Below are 20012 nucleotides of genomic sequence, written 5' to 3'. Positions count from 1 at the left end.
TAATCCATTCTAGGAGTCCGTTCCAAAACCAAGGCACACTTTCCCATAGAAAGTAATGCAAAACAGATTAATCAGTTCCAGACTTTTAAAAACAACCCCTAAAACAGCAATTCAATATGAATTTTACTATCTAACGAGACCATTGATCCATAAAATGAAAGCAATAATCAATGTACTGTACTATAAAATAAATAAGACAGTATTGTAGATGATAAAAAAAATTTTTTAAAAAAATTCTTACATGCACTGATGATAGTCATTGTTTGGATGGGGGGCTTTTATCCATTTCCACAGTCACACAATCAATCAGTAGCTGAACTGGGTTCCACACAGTCACAAAAACAAATTAACCGAAAAAGCCTCAAAAATAAAAACGCAACATAAATAGCAAAAACAAAAGCATCAAACTTAATCCATTCTGGAAGTCCATTTGACTTCTGAAATGTTCAAAAACCAAGCCACAGCTTCTGATTGGTGCAGGCACCCTGGAAACAATAGCTGATAGCTGCATCAGATGTTCGGCTTCCGAAAAACGTTTGAAAACCGGAACACTCACTTCCGGGTTTTCAATGTTTGGCAACCAAGTACCAAGGCGTTTTGAGAACCAAGGTACCACTGTAGTATATTGCTAATATAAATATCCTTAGGGCAAGACTGCAAATGAAGAGATTGCTTTTGCATATCCAGTGTAGATATGCTCAGTTGACAGTTGTTCATAGTGGAGAAAACTAGAAAATAATATTATTAGTAAACTATGCACTGATTTAGGAGAGGATATTACCTCTGATAGTTCCTGCCAACCCAGCAGTCTGAAAGCATGCCAAAAAGTGCAAGTAGATAAATAGGTTCGGCTCCGGCGGGAAGGTAAACATCATTTCCGTGTGCTGCTCTGGTTTGGGTGTTCCGTTGCACCAGAAGCGGCTTACTCATGGTGGCCACATGACCCGGAAAAACTGTCTGCAGACAAACGCTGGCTCCCTTGGCCTGTAAAGCAAGATGAACGCCGCAACCCCAGAGTCGTCTGCGACTGGACTTAACTGTCAGGGGTCCTTTACCTTTACCTTTTTTATTGCCTCTGATAAAAGGGGGATCATGGTATATAATCATCATCATTCCACATAGCCTTTGTAAATCACTACAGCCTTGAAAACATGTTCTAAGAGACAGCAAGGCAGCCTAGAAGTATTTAAAATAAATAAATATGTAACATCAACACATTTCAAAATCTCTTTTACTTAATTTCTGGACCTGATATTCTCAAAAGTAAATTTTGATTCATTTAGCTTTAGGGACATGATTTAGCCTACTATAAGGTCTTCCTCTCCTGTATGGATACTGTGTTTGAATCAGATATAGAATATAATGGGAATGAATATATTTATGCTAGACTTGCTGATGGCTTTTACCAGGACTGCAATATTTAAATGTAAGGGTTTAATAAACCCTGCTTATAAAGCCTCTCGCATACAGGAATAATGCTTTTTCTAAGACAGCCTTCTCCAGACTGATGCTCCAGATGTTTTAGACAACTATGATGCCATCAGTCCTAGCTATCATGACCAGATCTGTAGACAAAACATCTGGAGGACACAGGTTTGGTGAAGGATGCTTGATTTCTGGCTTTAGGAACACGTAACTTGTATACATACACAAAGTTTAATGACAGACGTAAATTTATGCTCCATCAACATTTCTGGAATTGGATTGCAGCTCTAGTTTCACCACCTGAATAGGTAAATTAGAAACATGCAAGGAAGAAATAAAAGTTAAAGCTGCAGTGAATTCCCTTTTAAAGTGAGGAGGGATAGACTTAAATAATTTTGGTTCTCTCTTCCATTTCAGCAGCAGTACAATCCAAGTAGACCATAGGCACAAGATAATTGCTTCTGTGAATTCCAGTTAGTCACCTTCTTTCTTCCTTTTTGTTACTATTTGGTCAAAACATGTTTAGACTAATAATCCAGTCTGATAGTTTGCCAAAACAAAAAGGAAGACCCAAGTATTTTTATTGTAAAGCAAGTGCATTTCAGAATACAGAAAAACATTCAGGTATTGGACCAACACTGATGAAGCTGAAATTTTTGGTTGAAGAAATGTCTTCAGAAGGTGTAAAGATTTTCAGTCTTCCCAAGCATCTCCATATTTATTGACTTTAACTATAAAAGAAGAGGCCAGGAGAAGAGAAACATTGTAATGAAGATTAGGAGAAGCAAGGTCTACTGCACTAACAAATGTTTAGAACACTACAGAACCATGTGACAGCAGATCATGTGACCTGACAATTGGCTCAAGCCAACTGAAGATGATCAAAACAGTGCAAATTTCCACTGCCACCATTGTGAGACGAAATGTACAAGTAGCAATTCTGGACAGTTACTTTAATTATGGTTTTCTCAGATTTTTAAAGGCAGCATGGTCAGTACAAAACATCTATGTCACCATTATGGTACTGTAGCTATCTGTATATCACAGGATGCAGATGTACTTCTGTCAGAACATTTATTTACATGGTTGAGCTAAGCCAACACAGAAGACTACTGTCACTGTCAAGGTGACCACATAAGCTAATGCAGCTGAGAAAGGGGTAGTGTTTTATCAATCCCAGCCAATTCACTAGTCAACTTCCTTCCACCATATCAGACTAAAAATTCCACCTTCCATAACATTAACAATTGTGACTTCTTTTGAATTTACGCATTGTTTCATATTATTATTTTCCTGCATGAAAATACAATGCCTGGATGTTCAAAAACTGACCTAGCAAAGTACACTGAGAGAATAAACTCTTGTTCTTGCATAATGCATTTTCTCCTAAAGGAAAGGTAATTTCACTTCCATTTCATAGCTTTCCCTGTACAGTATTGTTTTTTATCCAAAAAAACACAGTCTGGAGGTTGGTGCCAAGGGCAGTTTCCTTCCAGTAGAATAGTAAACAGAAAAAACAATGGCATATCCTTCAGAGTTATACTCTGCATGCTTTAGTTAGTTTTTTAAAAAAGTAATCCTGAGAAGCTTTTCCAAAAAACCTGGCTATGTTCAAACATCTGGTCTAGATGTTATTCTGGCTTCTTAAGGGCCCGCAGATCAGAAAGAGACCTGTCGGCTCACTCCTTTCAACAGAAAGGTTCCCTAGGCTGATGTTCAACTAGTTTTCTCCTAACAGAAGAAATGAAATTTTCCTTGGCTACTGATTCAACAAACAAACTGGAGAGTTGCAGTAATTATATGTGTAAAGGGAACTGGGGGTTGCTTGTGCGTAAGGGGTGCTGCAGCTCTAGGCAACGTTGCCTGGCTAAACCTTTCCCTGGCTGGACAGCCCTTTCTCCATGGCTGTGTCAGTCACTGGCAGAATCCGTTAGTGGGCGTTTTCTGAACTTCTTCCAGCATAAAAATTCTTTCACCCCAAGTCTCCGCCTAGCCTCTCTGCGCGGAAGTCTCCTGCGCAGAGTGGGCGTGCCCAACGGAGGTCCTGGGCTCTCCCCGCTGCTCTCTGTGGAAGAGTCTCAGAGCCCTCCCTCCGCAGTCTCCCCTTGCTTCCTGGTGTCCCTCCTATTTCCTTCCTCAAAGGAAGCTTGCTCTCTCTCCCTGCTGGTCCCTTCTCCTGCATCGTTAGGGAGCCTTACCTCCACTCTAGGCTCCGATGGCAGTTCCCTGACAATATGCTACAGAGATTTCAAATAAAAATACATGGGCAAAAACTTGTCAACTTACTTGAAAAGTGACCACCTATCAAAGAAAAATGATGGACATTAAAATAAAAAGAACACTGCTTCTTGTTTACTCCTTAGAATATTGGGAGTCCCTAATGGAAAGGCAAGATTAAACATCAAATACTTAAGTTATTTAACAATTTACCATCTCTCTTTATTGGTTTTTCCTGTGAAGACTTCGATGTAAATTCTGACTTCTGTGTTATTCCTGCCTCATACATCTCTCTATTGCGACTCCTTAATTCATCATACGTGATTCCTTTTCTTTTTGGACGTTCTTCCAGAAACAAAGCAGGTTCTTAAAAGGAAAAGAGGAGAAATCAATGGATAACAAACAATACATGTAGATGGAAATGTCTATTTTAAGGGAATGCTTTTATCTGAAGCAGTCCTCCTGACATTAACTGTGGAATAGTCAGTTTTAGAATTTTAGATGCACTTTACATACCATTATGTTTTGTGCACATTTGGATTGTCAAAAGTCATCCTCAAAGCACTGTGTTAGATGAGCCATGAATTAGATGAAGTGCCTATTGCTGTATGTAGTGCTGTATGAAGTACTCTTATTTGTTGTTGTCGGTTTATAAGCTTGAACTTACATCAACTATGGCTTAGCATTACATGCAAATACAGTGGTACCTCGGGTTAAGTACTTAATTCGTTCCGGAGGTCCGTTCTTAACCGGAAACTGTTCTTAACCTGAAGCACCACTTTAGCTAATGGGGCCTCCTGCTGCTGCCGCCCTGCCGGAGCACAATTTCTGTTCTCATCCTGAAGCAAAGTTCTTAACCCGAGGTACTATTTCTGGGTTAGCGGAGTCTGTAATCTTAATCGTATGTAACCCATGGTACCACTGTATATCATCTATACCCAACCACTGTATGCGTGCCTGCCCCACCCAAAAGCTACAGAGCTGTGTGTTAAAAGCATGGATTGAAACTGAAAGCGCTCACAAGGCCAAGCAGCTCATGCTGGCACATTTTTCCAAAGAGCGCCCTTTTTCCAACTCTGCCTGGCGACAGGTTATCTACAAAAGGTGCTCTCCTGCTTTGTAAAGCAGCTGTTGCATAGAGAGCGGAGGGAAATTTAAAATAGTGAAGCCAGAGGAAACTCTGGTGGAGGCTTGTAGCAAATCAAGTTGTCATTGGGTATAGGAGCAAAAAACAAATGCATCTAGTAGCTCGTTCCCTCTGAAGTTTTCCCTCGGGATCGCTGGCACTTCATCACTTCTGCAGTTTTATCTGCTAAAGGGACAAATTAGAGATCTTGGGGCCAAAACAGTCTTAATCTATTCTCAAAATTTAAATGGGTAAAGTTTGATTCCTGCACTGCAGAGGCTACCAGATCCTCAGGGTCCCTTCCAACTCTACAATTCTATGAAATCTTCTCCCCCCCCCCCCCAATGACCAGTATTCTCAATGGCAGGCATGTTTTCAGGAAACATGATTGCCAGTGTAACATTAGGCTCCAGCCTTTAAAAAGAACTGGAACGTTCACATCTATAAGTCTGAAATACACCGAATCCATTCCACATTTTTGATTAGAGAACAGCTCACTGTATTAATAGAGCTCAAGACAAACACTACCTTGAGGGAAACCATCTGTTATTCCAGAAGGAGAAGATTCATTCATGGTAGAACTAAATGGGACTGGATCATCACTAGAGGGAAAGTCTGTCGCTCCGTAATTATCAACATGGTATTTGGAAGTATGTGCTTGTGGTGCTGCTGCTGCTGTTGGAGTACTTTCAAAAGGTAAAGGCACATCTGAAGCTTCTGGTTTTTTAGAGTAATACCTGGAGAGACAAAGACAGTTTTTCAAAATAACTGCACTTTAGTTCTTTTTTCAATATACATATATATATATATATATATACAATACACACATATACATATACACATACATACACACATGCTATGATATCGTTGGTTCCTCTCACCCCATCCAGAATCATCATAAAAAATCTATTATAGTTGGGGCAAACTATTATTAGGATAAACTAACCAGTAGCAAAGGAAGAAGGGAAGGGAAACAGGAGAAGAGCCTAGAATTAGGGGAGCAGAGGGGTTCACGTCATTGTTATAGCAGGTGGAAATCTTTATTTAACATTGGGACTCAAAAATAAAAATTATCGTTCTGTAGATTCTACATTTATTACAAGGACAAATTCTTCTTTGGAAAAATATTTAAAATCCCACATTAATTTCCTGCCTTAACCCAAGGCTCTCTGCTCTTCTCCTTTTAACAGCCATTAAGTAGATGATTTTAAATTAACGTGGTACATAGGATTCATTTAGTTTAACACAGGGACGGAGAATCGTTTTCACACAGTATAGGCCATATCTTCATCTCTTCCAACCTCTGCAGGCCAACACTGACAGGTGAACAGGACCACACATTTGTCAATCAGGTGAGATCGCGCAAGGGTGGGAGGAGATAGTAACCAAGCAGGACTGAACCTCCACCCATCAAGTGACATCACCTAATTGACAGGCAAGGTGTCGTTTTGAAAAATAGTCTTGCGGGTCAAACAGGCAATGATCAGCCCCATGGCTGGTAGATTCCTACCCTTGATTTAACTGAATTTTTAGCACTGCCGTAATCACCGAGACCTCCACTAAGATTTGCCTGATTTATTCAGAGCTCACAATCTCACACATGCCTTTTTGTGGCCCATACAGTTCAGAAGCTTCTACACTGTAGAGATCCACACCATGCTGGTCTTGCTTCACATACCACGTTTCAGGTTCCATGTGGCTTCCTGGAGATGCAGAGACTCATGGCGGAGGCATACGCGCAGCAACTAGGTAAAGGTAAAGGGACCCCTGACCATTAGGTCCAGTTGTGACCGACTCCGGGGTTGCGGCGCTCATCTCGCTTTACAGGCCCAGGGAGCCGGCGCACAGCTTCCGGGTCATGTGGCCAGCAAGACTAAGCCGCTTCTGGCAAACCAGAGCAGCGCACGGAAACGCCGTTTACCTTCCCGCCGGAGTGGTACCTATTTATCTACTTGCACTTTGATGTGCTTTCAAACTGCTAGATGGGCAGGAGCAGGGACCGAACAACAGGAGCTCACCCCGTCGCGGGGATTCGAACCGCCAACCTTCTGATCGGCAAGTCCTAGGCTCTGTGGTTTAACCCACAGCGCCACCCGCATCCCTACACGTAGCAACTAAGTGCTTCTAAATGTTAGCAGGCCAGAGGGAGATCACTTAATAGAGAAGCAAATACCATCACAGAAAACAAACAATGTGGGCTCTGGCCCCCAAGTTGCATGTTGACTGCAAAACAGGACATCCACTGTCCATACTAATGAAAGGTTAATGTGGGTCCATCAGCTCAGCACACACAGCAGAGGGCCTTTTTTTCCACACTGCTGCCGCAAAAATCACAATATCAGTCTCAGTTTGATTTACTGTGTTTAGCAAGCAGCCATCCCACACATTAAAATAGTAATAACAGAAATACTGCTAATAATAGTGGTTTACATTTCTACTCCCCGACCTTTACATGATATATCATTTCCCATTCCCCCTTTAAGTTTTATTACATGAATTTGTAAGGCCTTGGCAAAAAATTTGCATACAAAACACAGTATTAGATTAACACTTACACACAGTTCCGTGTCTTGTGTTAATGAACACTCTTAAATTTTCTCTACTGGATACCAGATCATTTTTTAATCCGTTCTGCAAATTCTATATGTCTAACAACAGGAAATATAAGGACTACTTTATTTGACCATGCCTGGCCAAGTGCTGAACTGCATGCATTTCTAGATTACACTGGACAAGCAATTCTAGGGGAATCTCTGCATTTATTTCCAACAAAGTGAGTTTCCAGCTGTTATTTACAGAAATATAGGATGGGGAAAAATATGGACAATACCTGACAAGATCTCAAAGGCTTGGAGCAGGCATAGGCAAACTCGGCCCTCCAGATGTTTTGAAACTACAGTTCCCATCATCCCTGGCCACTGGTCCTGTTAGCTAGGGATGATGGGAGTTGTAGTCCCAAAACATCTGGAGGGCCGAATTTGCCTATGCCTGGCTTGGAGGGAAGGTGTTACTCAACAGAACTACCCAGCTGTAAGCAGGCATGGATGGCTACAGTGATCTGCATCAGCCATTGCCCACAAGAAGTAGATTTATTTGAAATAAACAAGGCGTGTGCATACAGGCTGCAGGATACAAATTTTATAAATGTAGTATTTGGGTTTACTTGAAACATTTAAGTACAGAATGCACACAGCCTTGGCTAAGCATATTCCAAAATGAACTGCAAACCAGCTTTGTTCCTCATTCTTCCTTCAGAAAGGAAAATGACTTACCAAATTAAACTTATACTTCTTCAGGGGGATGATCTAATAATAATGTAAATATATGGTCCAAACTGGGAACTCAAAATCTCTTCTCTCAGAGCCTCAACTGTGTCCCTTCCACCTCTTCTTACCCTGGGGGACCATAAAGTTTGTACTCAGTGTTAACTCTGAGTCATTTTTCACCAAACATACTCCATTTCTATGGATCTCTTAATCCTTCCTGTTTCCAGCAGCACTTCTTCTACCTTTTATCTTGCTTAATGATATGCTAAGTTTCCAAACTGAGTTTCACAGCGTTCCTTGGGAGCTAATCAGGAATTCTTCCAAGAGAGAAATAGGTAGTGGCAGACAAGCTTCTGTGAACAATGGTGTCCACAATTGCTGTGGCAATTGGACACAAGGATGTACTAAGCCACAAGGATGTACTAAGTGCATTCTAAGATGCAGTTTCAGTCCACCCAGAGCAACAATGAAAGCTCACAATCCTGAATGGCACCCTATCACAACCAAGACAATGAATCCCCTCATCCTGCAGATCCTGCAGTGATGTTATGCTTTACAACGCACCTTAGAAGCCTCTGCAGCATGCAGGCAGATGCATATGGGCGCATTAGGTGACAAATCCAATCCAAAGGTGTTCCCTGAGTGCAAGAAGTCTTATTGATTCCAATGTGTACATTGTGGGCCCAGCCCACATGTCTTTTATCTTTTGCCAACATAGGCAGGGGCAAAGCACAGGAAAAGCAGCAGGCTATGCAGTAAAAGGGACGCGGGTGGCACTGTGGGTTAAACCACAGAGCCTAGGATTTGCCGATCAGAAGGTCGGCAGTTTGAATCCCCGCTACCGGGTGAGCTCCCGTTGCCAATAAAGCGAGATGAGCGCCGCAACCCCAGAGTCGGTCACGACTGGACCTAATGGTCAGGGGTCCCTTTACGTTTAAGCAGTAAAAAGGAACACTGACGTGGTAAATACATTAAATATTAAAACAACAACGCCACACAAATGAAGCTACAAAAATTCAAGTGCATATAACCAGTGGCGTAGCGAGGGTTGCCAGAGACTGGGGCTGCACGGAGGGAGGGAAACAGAGTACGCATGCACATTCAACTGCCTAGCAGTGTCCACCTCACCCAGCAGATCCCAGCCACAAAGAAAAGAAGAGTTGTTCTGTTGTCTGGAGAGGTCACATCCTGGTTAGCATGAAGCACATAGCTGTACTGAGGCAGCACCTGGTGTTGGAATGTTGTGCCCCTTGCAACTTTGCACAGGGGCAACTGCCTCTCCCTCAAATGCTACACCACTGCATATAACATCTGGAAGTCTATCATACTTCCTTCCTCCTATACTTATTTCCCTCCATATTATGCTTGCAAGACATTCCAGGTATTGAGGGCAGAGGAGAATCAAGCACTGAAGCCAGCAATGTCAGCTGATGGGCAGCAGGACAGGGTTTAATCCTGCACTGGCTGTGTGTCCTGTTCCTAGCAGGGAACAGGATCGCACAGCCAATGTAGCGGGACTTAAAACTTTGCTCATCGGCTGATAAGCAGAGATTAAAGCCTTCTCTTGCAAGTGGCAGCAGAAGAGCTAGAGAGAAGAGGAGGAGGAATTTGGATTTGATATCCCGCTTTATCACTACCCGAAGGAGTCTCAAAGCGGCTCACATTCTCCTTTCCCTTCCTCCCCCACAACAAACACTCTGTGAGGCGAGTGGAGCTAAGAGACTTCAGAGAAGTGTGACTAGCCCAGGGTCACCCAGCAGCTGCATGTGGAGGAGCGGAGATGCGAACCCAGTTCACCAGATTACGAGTCTACCGCTCTTAACGATGCTGGCTCTCTTCCCTACTGCTCTGCTGTTACCTGCCCCAGGAGAAGCCGCACTGGGGAGAAGCACTTTAAGTGAGCCCCCAATCTCATTTCAGCTGCACTTTTCAAAAGTGTCATTTCAAGCAGCTCACACTTTGACAAGCAGGCATTGCTGATGCTTGCAGGTGAACCATGCAAGCTCTGACATTGAAGGCAGAGAAGAGGCTTGCAAAGCCTCCTCCCTTCAAGATCAGAGTCTTAAAGAGAAGCGGGAGGAGGCTTAAAAAAAAGCTTTTGCAGGACGAACTTAAGTTTCACTGAAAAGTGCAGATTTTAAAAGAAATACCGTATTGGACGGAATACACCGTATTTTTCGCTCTATAAGATGCACTTTTTCCCTCCTAAAAAGTAAGGGGAAATGTATGTGTGTCTTATGGAGCAAATGCAGGCTGTGCAGCTATCCCAGAAGCCAGGACAGCGAGAGGGAGCTCTGTGCTCCCTCTTGCTGTTCTAGCTTCTGACTTAGCCACACTCTGTCCCTTCCCCCACCTCCCGCAAAAGCCAGCAAAAGCCACGCTCTCTTTAAAGAGGCACGCGGAGCATGTGTGCAGCTCTTGGGGGCTGTTCCCAGAGGAGGGAGAAGGGCAACCCGTCAGTGGAACGGCTTGTGAAGGGAGAGCTGAGCAGAGCCTAGGATGCATACAGGCTCTGCTCAGCGCTCCCTTTAAAGAATTTTTTTCTCTTGCATTCCCCCCTCTAAAAACTAGGTGCGTCTTATGGTCAGGTGCATCTTATGGAGCGAAAAATACGGTAAGCAGCACCTTTAAAATGGGGGGGGGGGTAGAGAAAAAGAAAAAATACCCTAATATAAGCCACTCCATTCCTCGCTGCTCCTGGCTGCATACTTGGGGGGGGGGGTCGCGTTACGTTGCCGGGGGCCTTTCCCCTTCCTGCTCTCTCCCTTCCCGGCCTTGGGGGAGAGGACAGGGGACTATTTGCTGCACTCCTGGCACTGTTTGTCTCACACCCCTGGCTGCATACCATAAGGTCACGAATATAAGCCGCACTTTAACTTTTCATGGTCGGAATTTGGGGGGGGAATGAGGCTTATATTCAGGCCAATACGGTAATACAAGCAAAAGCAATCTGACCACAACTTTCCCCCTTCCCTTTCTCTTGATAAAACATAAGCAGAATGAGCAACCTAACTTGAAGCAATCTGAATTTCAACGAGAGAGTTAGGGACTTCCTTAACACAACTCCCCTTTAAAATCATTAGACGTCTGAAGTGCTTAACTTTGGCTGGTTCGTGCTCAAACAAGTTCTACTTTCCTTTTCTCTGTGTGTTGCTGGAGGGGGGAAAGGAACACCAGTGCTCATGAGTGCTTCAGGTTTTAATATTTAAAGTGAACTTACTTTCCAGAAATTCAGAATTTTGAGCAAATAAAAATTACTTACTCAGGTTGAATAGGTTTATTTTTCCTCAGAGCTTCTCCCAGTGGTGAATTCTCTAGCCTTTTAAGCTTCTCTTGGCATGCCTTCATATAAGAAAACTTTCCACCAATGTAGCCACAAAAGCCAGCAACTTATTATAAAGAAAACCAGAGACTGATTTAAGACATCTGATGCTCTGTCACTTTAAGAAAAATACAGGTATATTTAAATATAAAATATATAAAAACATACGCAAAGCCAAACAAAGCTTCAGCTTAGTACTAAAAAAAGAAAGTTCTTAAGTCTACAGTTTTTATCTCTTGTGTTTCCATGGCATCAAAACAAAGGCCTTACGAAGTGGTCAGGGTAAGAAAGTCATCACCAAATTACATCAGGCAGAAACTGAGAAAAATGAGGAGATGTCGATTTAAAAAGAACAGGGGAAGCTGTCAATTTCTTATTATCAAATACTCAGTATTTTTCAACTGCTGGCCAGCAGGGCAGGGTGGATAAAAATCTATTTAATTTTTTAAAAATAATAATCATCATCAGGTTTTTTTAATTTAAAATGGATTTTTAAAATAAAATGCTTTTGGAGGAAAAATCTTTCTAAAGTTAGTTTACTATTTAAGTTACATTATAGTCCAAAGGCTATTCATCAGGAAATAAGGAAACATATGCTATAATGTTGTTTTAGTTAAATAAATTGTTTAAATTGTTATTAAGGGAATGATTATTCTTCTCTTTCCAATAAAATACTGCAGAAAAGTTGTCCAAATATAAACAGTTCACTTATTAAAGCTCACAATAATTTCATAATTATCTGTCTATGTATTTCTAATAGTATAACCAAATCAGTAGTATTTGATATAAGTGTAAAAACTACTCTGAGAATTTATTATTCCACAAATGAAACCTTCATCTGGTTGTAAACAATAAGATTATACCAGCAAGAATGAGCCTTTTTGTAAAAAAATGATTTGCATCAAATCCACCCTGCAGCAGGGTGACAATTACTTCTGAGGAGCTATTATAAAACCAGGGCTGTAAACCTATAAATACCATATTTTTCGCTCTATAAGACACATCAGACCACAAGATGCACCTAGTTTTGGGAGGAGGAAAACAAGAAAAAAAATATTCTGAATCTCAGAAGCCAGAACAGCAAGAGGGATCGCTGCGCAGTGATAGCTGCGCAGCCTGCATTCGCTCCATAAGACGCACACACATTTCCCCTTACTTTTTAGGAGGGAAAAAGTGAGTCTTATAGAGCAAAAAATATGGTAGTTTCTGCCACTGAATTTGGTGACCACAAAACTCAGTGAGGGTTACTTCTGAGTAGAGATGGATAAGAATGTGCCATAGGTTTCCTTTGAAGCAAAACCTGCTCCAACTCCATCACTAATTTGTTTGTTTGGATCTGTATCTTTGCAAGAGGTGTGCTTTCCTTTACAGTGGTACCTCGGGTTAAGAACTTAAATTTGTCCCGGAGGTCCGTTCTTAACCTGAAACTGTTCTTAACCTGAAGCACCACTTTAGCTAATGGGGCCTCCTGCGGCCGCCGCGCCACAGGAGCACGATTTCTGTTCTCATCCTGAAGCAAAGTTCTTAACCCGAGGTACTATTTCTGGGTTAGTGGAGTCTGTAACCTGAAGCGTATGTAACCTGAAGCGTATGTAACCCGAGGTACTTTCCAAAACCACATGCTACTTGTCTCTACTTTCGTCTCCAGTGAAAGCTTCAATTCCCGCAAAATAAATATTTCCTGCAATATGTGCACAGTTGTTACACATTAACGACAATAGATTTAGAGACCTTCACTTAGTGGCTCTCTAAAAAACTTTTTGGGGGCAAGGAAACCTTGCTTTGCCAGGACTCAAAGCATCATTTCAAGATGCCCAAGACTTCCTCTCACCATGTCCATCGCACAGCTCTGAAAGGCACAGAGCCTTTTTCATGAAATATGGTGGCGAACCGAAATCTCAGTTGTGAGCAGGATGGTCAGGTAAAAGGAAAACAGGACTCGTGCATCTTTAATGGTTGTGCAGAAAAGGGAATTTCAGTCTTGACAGGTATCCCTGCTAAAAGCCTCTCGTCCATAAAACTATTAAATATGCAGCAGTCCTGTCTGTTTTTCCAGCTATGAGCCTTTAACTACAGATACAAAGTAGTGGAGGGTTAATACTTACATAAAACTTTTGGTAGAGAGCCAAACTTTGAATGTGTTGTAAGAATTCCTACAAATAAAAAAAAATGTAAGGAGCAGTAACCATACAAAAATATGAACTGAAACCTGAGCTGATAAATGCGTAACCATGAATCGACACAAGGCACTTGGGGTTTCAGGGATTGGTTTAAGTTTTTTTCCAACTATACATGTGACCTGAAGGGAACAGTGAAGACCACTGGAAAGCTGTTGTGTGTCAGCTTGAATAGTTTTCTAATATTACATTTAAATGCTTTGATTAAAGAAGTTGGGAGACTCCAGTTAAATAACATGGAGAGAGAGTGAAAGAGTGTGTGTGCTTGTGTGTGTGTGTGTACACACACACACACACACACACACAATTCCATTCTTCGCCAGCTTTTAATATAAGGAAGGAGCCAGATATGTAGATGGCTCCATTCATTTCCACAAAAGCAGAAGATCCGTGTATGCAAAGGAATGTGCAATACTGAATCAGGACAACAGTTTTTAATAGTATTCAGGTATATCATAGCCCAAATGAGCTACATGTTGCAGGTGACTTGAAATATTCTACATACTAAATCAAAGCATAAAGTAACAGATCTCTCTTTTTTTTAAGCATTTCCTTCTTTAAAAACTATAAAATCCTGAACCATGGTATAAATTATAGTCTTCCATAAATGCCCAAGTCTTTCTTTGGAACTATCTCTGTTGACTACTTCTGAAGAAAACTGAGTAGCTCAAGTTTCCCCTTACAAGTCTATTATTTTGCAGTTGTCAATGTATGGTCTGTGTTTTCAAACAGTGGCTCCATAAGCACATGTTGTTAATCCAGGGTTAGATAATACTTTTTCAGCTTGGGAGCCACATTCTGTCATGGGAAACCATTTGGGGACCACAGGCCAAGGGTGGGCGCAGTCAGGGGCCAAAGTGGGTCAAGTAATGGATGCAACTCTTTCCTTTGTACGGTAGGCTACATTCAATAACTCCCCCCCCCCGAAACATATGACTAATCTTTTTCTATAATTAATTCATATATATTATATATGAAAAATATTTCCAAATAGCAAACATCCATATTCAGTCAAAGGTGCTTGAAACTTACCTTTTTTAATTAGTATTTGGGTGACAAGCATGCCAACAGCAGAAAAAGGCAGCGCTGTGAGTAGGAATAGGAGAAAATATGTATTTATATGGAGAATAGAATTGAATATATTTTCCAGATCAAAAACAAATTGTAAGCAAATTAGGGAGAAATTCCCTTTGAGTGCAGTAGGACTTCCTTCTCAGCAGACATGCTTATGATTTGTACAGCACAGAATCCTTTCTAAAGTACACACTGCCAGAAAAAAAAGCTTTGGGTTTTGTTTCATTTTAAGAGAAAGTGCAGCTCAGAACAAACGTGTTTACAGTCGTACCTTGTGACTTGAACGTTTTGGCCCCGAATGCCGCAAACCTGGAACTGAGTGTTCTGGTGTGCAAACATTTTTCAGAAGCTACTGCAGCTTCCAATTGAGTGCAGGAAACTCTTGCAGCCAATCGGAAGCCATGCCTTGGTTTTTGAATGTCGAACAGACTTCCGGAATGGATTCAGTTCAAGAACCAAGGTACAGCTGTATTAGGAAACATGGAACCCCTCAAATATGCTGGCATCATACTTTTTAGAATAAATATAAGCAGCATACAGCCTAAGGCATACTTTAGAAACCCTCCGATTTGTTTGCTTTCAGTTAAGAAGAGCTGCAAGAGATAAATGTAAAATGATTCCTTCCTGCCAAAGAACTATCGCATCTAGATCTCAGTATTTGTTTTTTTTATTAGCTTTCACAGCATCGAAGATTTATTGAGAAATGTAAACTGAATATTATCCTTGTTCGGGGTTGCAGGAATTAGTACCCTATCCACCAGTATGAACACCAGCACAACTGCAATGGCAAGTCACAGTTGCTAGAGACAGTAAAGCAACTGGGCAGCAACATTGCTACAGTGGCACTATCCCAGCATACTCAGTAATGGACAGAATACTGGACGTAAGAAACCAGAGTTCAAATTCCTCCCCAGCCAGGAAGCATACTAGATGACTTTAGGTTAGTCACTCTCTCTTTCTCTCTTAAGAGTTATTTTAAGGATAAACTGAGTAACCCTATTTTGTATTCAACTTCTTTTTAAAAACGTGGGATACAAGTACAGTCGTATCTTGGATCCCGAATGCCTTGCAAGTCGAACATTTTGGCTCTCGAACACTGCAAACCCGGACATGTGAAACATGCAAACATTCCGGTTTGCGAACGTTCTTTGGAGCTTCCTGCAGCCAATGGGAAGATGCGCCTTCATTTCCAAACATTTGGAAGTCAAACGGACATCCAGAACAGATTCCGTTCCGACTTTCAAAGTACCACTGTAAGACCTACAAATAAGGTGTGAACAAATAACAAATAAGGATGCCACAGAGAATAAAATATTGATATTACCTGGAGAATTCTGTCCCAATGTCCTCTCGAGATACTGAGCACAAGTGATTCCCGGGCATATCTATCAGACTTTATTCACCCAAGTGGCTTTGGCTATTTACACGTTGTGTTATGTCATTTTTCTAGGAATTTGTGGCTCATTAAAGAGTAGCTTTTAAATATTAATGAATGTGTTTGGAGAGCTGTTTGAAGTTTCTCACACACGACTTAGTAAATAGCATGAATTATACTTTTTATTTCCAGATTTGGACAGTCATTATTTGACACACTGTTTGGCAAAACAACAGACATGAAAAAGTAAAGATTACTTATTGGAGCATTTCACTTACATCTGTACCAGAGGCTCTCAGTATTGCATTCTTCGAAGACTCTCTTTTCCTCCTCTGTGGGTACATAGGAATGGCTAAACTGGCCCTTTAATGGAAAAATACCAAACATAAAGGTTCAGTGTGTGACATACACTAGCAATACTGACAAATGGTAAATACAAGTATTTACTACCATTTTAACCAAGTGTCCACAATAAACATTATTTTAGAAAAATGAAAACCAAGTGAGAATATCCCTTTGTTTACCCACAATAGGTGACTGGAGCACAAGAGTCTAACATTTCCTGTTCACTCTTGCATTGTTGTTCTTTTAGACACACTTGCATATGTATTACCTATGTACCCAAATATATACACCTACCAATGTTGTGCTGATCTATTTCAATTGCTGCTTCTTTTTTATTTGCTCATTGCAAACAGCTGAAAGTCTATAAATTTTTATAATAAACCTGATTTGCAATCAGGGTTGAATAATTTCGATTACAACTGTATATATGTGTGTATATATGCATATCTGTAACTCTGGATAACATGAGATAAAGTGCATCTCATGAAGTGAACTGTAACAGAATTATTAGTATTTGAGGTGCAGTTTGTGCTGTATAGTAAAAGGCAGCTTTAAAATGGTAGAGTCTCAAAGCAGCTTGTAATATAACATAGGGCCTAATGCCCCAAGAAAACGAGTATGACATCTGGTTTGACATAACTCTGGACCATGGTCCTATAGATGTTTTGAACACTGATTTATATACGTTATGAGAACTGTTCTAAGAGTTGATATGCATGCCTACAGTCATATAAACACCAGCCCTAATAACACTTGTACAAAGTTTGTAACAATAAAATGCTCTCCAATAAGGATTGGAAACATTTTACATCTTTTATGCAGAGAAAAGTCAACATGGTGAACAGTTAAGTGTTAGACTAGGGTTCAGATCACTACTTAGCCATGAAACCCACTGAGTGACGTTGAGCAATCAGAATAAGATCTATTACTAGATTATTGATGCAAATCTCCTCTATCTTCAGCACATTGTATTTTATTTTACTGCTAGGGCTGGGGGCTGGTGTGCAAGTAAAGACTCTTCTTCTGATTCTGAATTTTGGGGTCCTCAAAAAAAAAAAAAATCTTGACGACTTTGCAGGTATCAGGAATATGGCAACCCTAAAGCTCAACAATTGTGGTGGTTTCCTTACACTGTATTTTATTTTACTGCTAGGGCTACGGGCTAGTGCAAATAATGATTCTTCTGATTCTGAATTTTGGGGTCTTCCTAAAAAGATGCTCAGCAACTTTGCGGACATCGGGAATATGGCAACCCTAGGCAAAAAAGCTTAACAATTGTGGCGGTTTCCTTGCATTGTATTTTATTTTATTGCTAGGGTTGGTGCAAATAAAGCTTGACCACTTTGCAGGCATCAGGAATATGGCAATCCTAGGCAAAAGGGCTATGTTTCTCAAAATAAAATAAAAATTATTTTATTGCTAGGGGTTGGTGCATGTAAATATTCTTCTTCCACTTCTGAATTTTGGGGTCTTCCTAAAAAAAACTAAAAAAAACTTGACAACTTCTTGCAAGAATATGGCAACCTTGGGGCTAGGTTTCCAAAAAAAAAAGACAAAGCTCAACATTTGTGGTGGTTTTCTTACACTGCATTTTATTTCATTGCTAGGGCTGGTATGCAAAGCAAGACCCCTTTGCGGGCGTCCAGAAAGTGACGTTTTTTGAAAGATGGCGACTCTAGGCCAGAAGGGCATGAAGCGGCAGAGCGTACCTGGCGAGGGCCTCCGGGGTCGGGTCTGTGGGCCCCACCGCGGACTTGCCCGGGGGGCTCCATGTGGGGTGGGAAGGGGCCTGTCAGGAGCGCGGCGGCGGCGGCAAACGAAACGGCGACTTCCTATTGACCGAGAAACAAGGGAGCGTGAGGGGAGCGCGCAGAAACCGGAAGCGCGGTTTCCACCCACCGGAAGGGCATCGAGGGCGCCCGTTCCCATAGACGACATGACGCCTAGAAGGGAAACCCGGAAGCCGGCGGAACGGGGGTCGGAGGAGGCGGGAGAAGACGCAGCCTCCGAGGGCGGCCCTAGGGAATAGAGGTCTCGCTTCCCTTCCGGAACCCCGGGGCCGCGAAACCTTTCCTGCCCCCTCCGCCGGTAGGAAGGCGGCGCTGGCCGCGGGAACGGAACCCTGAGGGAAATGGGGGAGAAGACAGGCAGCGGATACGTGAATACGTTGTAAATATTTCCCCACATTTATTATGCTATTTTGTGATATACAAATGACATGAGAAAACCTGGCATGCTTATTTGTATAACGTTATTTTCTTTTTCCCAAAAAAATTTTTTATTGGTTTTACAACATTATAAACAAACAAACATTGGCTTAGGATTTTATTTATGTTAAGGGGTGAATTAATATGTTTAATTTCATAATGTGAAGATCTAAGAAAGTCATTGTTTAAGAATTGTGATTTGGAAAACCGTTAAAAGGATATGCAGTGAAATTCAACCAAGGGGAAGCGAGGAAGTCACCTAACAATGTTAATAAGTGTAATTTTCAATAAGGCTATGATTTATGTTTGTTTGTCTTATGTATAACGTTATTCTTGTTTATAAAACCCAATTAACAAAACCAAACACCGTGGCTCCGAAAGACAGGCAGCGGATACTTTAATATGTTGTAGATATTTTCCCACATTTATTATGCTATTTTTGTGATATACAAATGACATGAGAAAACTTGGCATGCTTGTTATTCTTGTTTATAAAACCCAATTCAAAACAAAACACCGTGGCTCCCAAAGGGTGCGGCAGCAGGAGAGGATCCTAGAACAACCGAGACATTTGAGTGTAGTGTAGTATAGTATTGAAATACTTGTTTCTGTGCAAAATATGGATGTTGTGGGAATCATTCCTACTATTTTTGTATAAGCTGCACGGTTCTACATTTGCCGGATGCCCCACAATCGTGTTATAAAATAGCTGTGTTGTCCGTTTGCTTTCCAATGTATTTGGAAATCGGTCCGTCAACGAACTGTGAGAAATGCTACGAAATGAAAGTGGAGGCAATGGATGTACCCGTTTGCATTGTGACAGACACAAAAACCCAATAAAAACGAGTAAAAAAAATCAGGGCATTGCGAGCAATTTTTTATTCTGAAAGTATGGCCCAGAGGGGTGGGGGGGAACCACCGAATATTTCTCATACGTGTTTAGTTTGAGCTTGAAGCAAAAGAGAAAAAAATGATTTAAGAGAGTTTTGAGGTTGCAGTCCTACACACAGTTATCTCGGAGAGTGCTCCAGTCAGGGCTGACTTGAGTAACATTTTGACTTGGTAGAGCTGCAGTTTTTAACAACTTACTGTTTTTGCAGCATTAGGAGTCCCACAGCACTTTTTTAAAGGGAAGGGTGCCCTTGCACATGTGCAGAGTGCCTAGTCTCTCAAAAAAAACCCAACTCAATAATTCCTCTGCACATCTGTGGACAAGCAAAGTGCTTCTGTGTATGAAGGCATAAGTATGATTTTTACCTCTTACTAAGAAATAAACCACAACATGTCCATGAGCATAGCTGGGGGGGGAGCTGCCAACCAATCAAATAAATCGATAAAAATACTGAGGTTCTGCCCCCCCCCTTATCATGAAGCCTGCCCCCTCAACATAAATCCTGGCTACATCCAAGACCATGTGAAATAAATTTTTGAATTCATGTATTGTCTGCACCTACATACCTGTTGCCAAAAAAAAACCT

The 20012-nt window shown here is 41.4% G+C and overlaps 1 protein-coding gene across 1 annotated transcript; it reads right to left on the bottom strand.

Moving 5' to 3' along the window:
- Positions 1-1989: 1989 nt before the first annotated feature.
- OCIAD1 (OCIA domain containing 1) lies at positions 1990-18238 on the bottom strand. Its single transcript, XM_053403657.1, has 8 exons — positions 18037-18238; positions 16261-16345; positions 14566-14619; positions 13462-13509; positions 11297-11423; positions 5297-5505; positions 3856-4008; positions 1990-2156 (listed from the first exon to the last, which is right to left on the bottom strand). The coding sequence occupies exons 1-8, from the start codon at positions 18097-18099 to the stop codon at positions 2119-2121; spliced, it is 777 nt and encodes a 258-aa protein (XP_053259632.1). The 5' UTR covers positions 18100-18238; the 3' UTR covers positions 1990-2118.
- Between the last annotated feature and the right edge of the window lie 1774 nt (positions 18239-20012).

This window comes from Podarcis raffonei, chromosome 9 (genome assembly GCF_027172205.1).
Source record: "Podarcis raffonei isolate rPodRaf1 chromosome 9, rPodRaf1.pri, whole genome shotgun sequence".
Lineage (NCBI taxonomy): Eukaryota > Metazoa > Chordata > Lepidosauria > Squamata > Lacertidae > Podarcis > Podarcis raffonei.
Note: the sequence above shows the minus strand (reverse complement) of the source record. Positions and strands in the feature narration are given on the sequence as shown.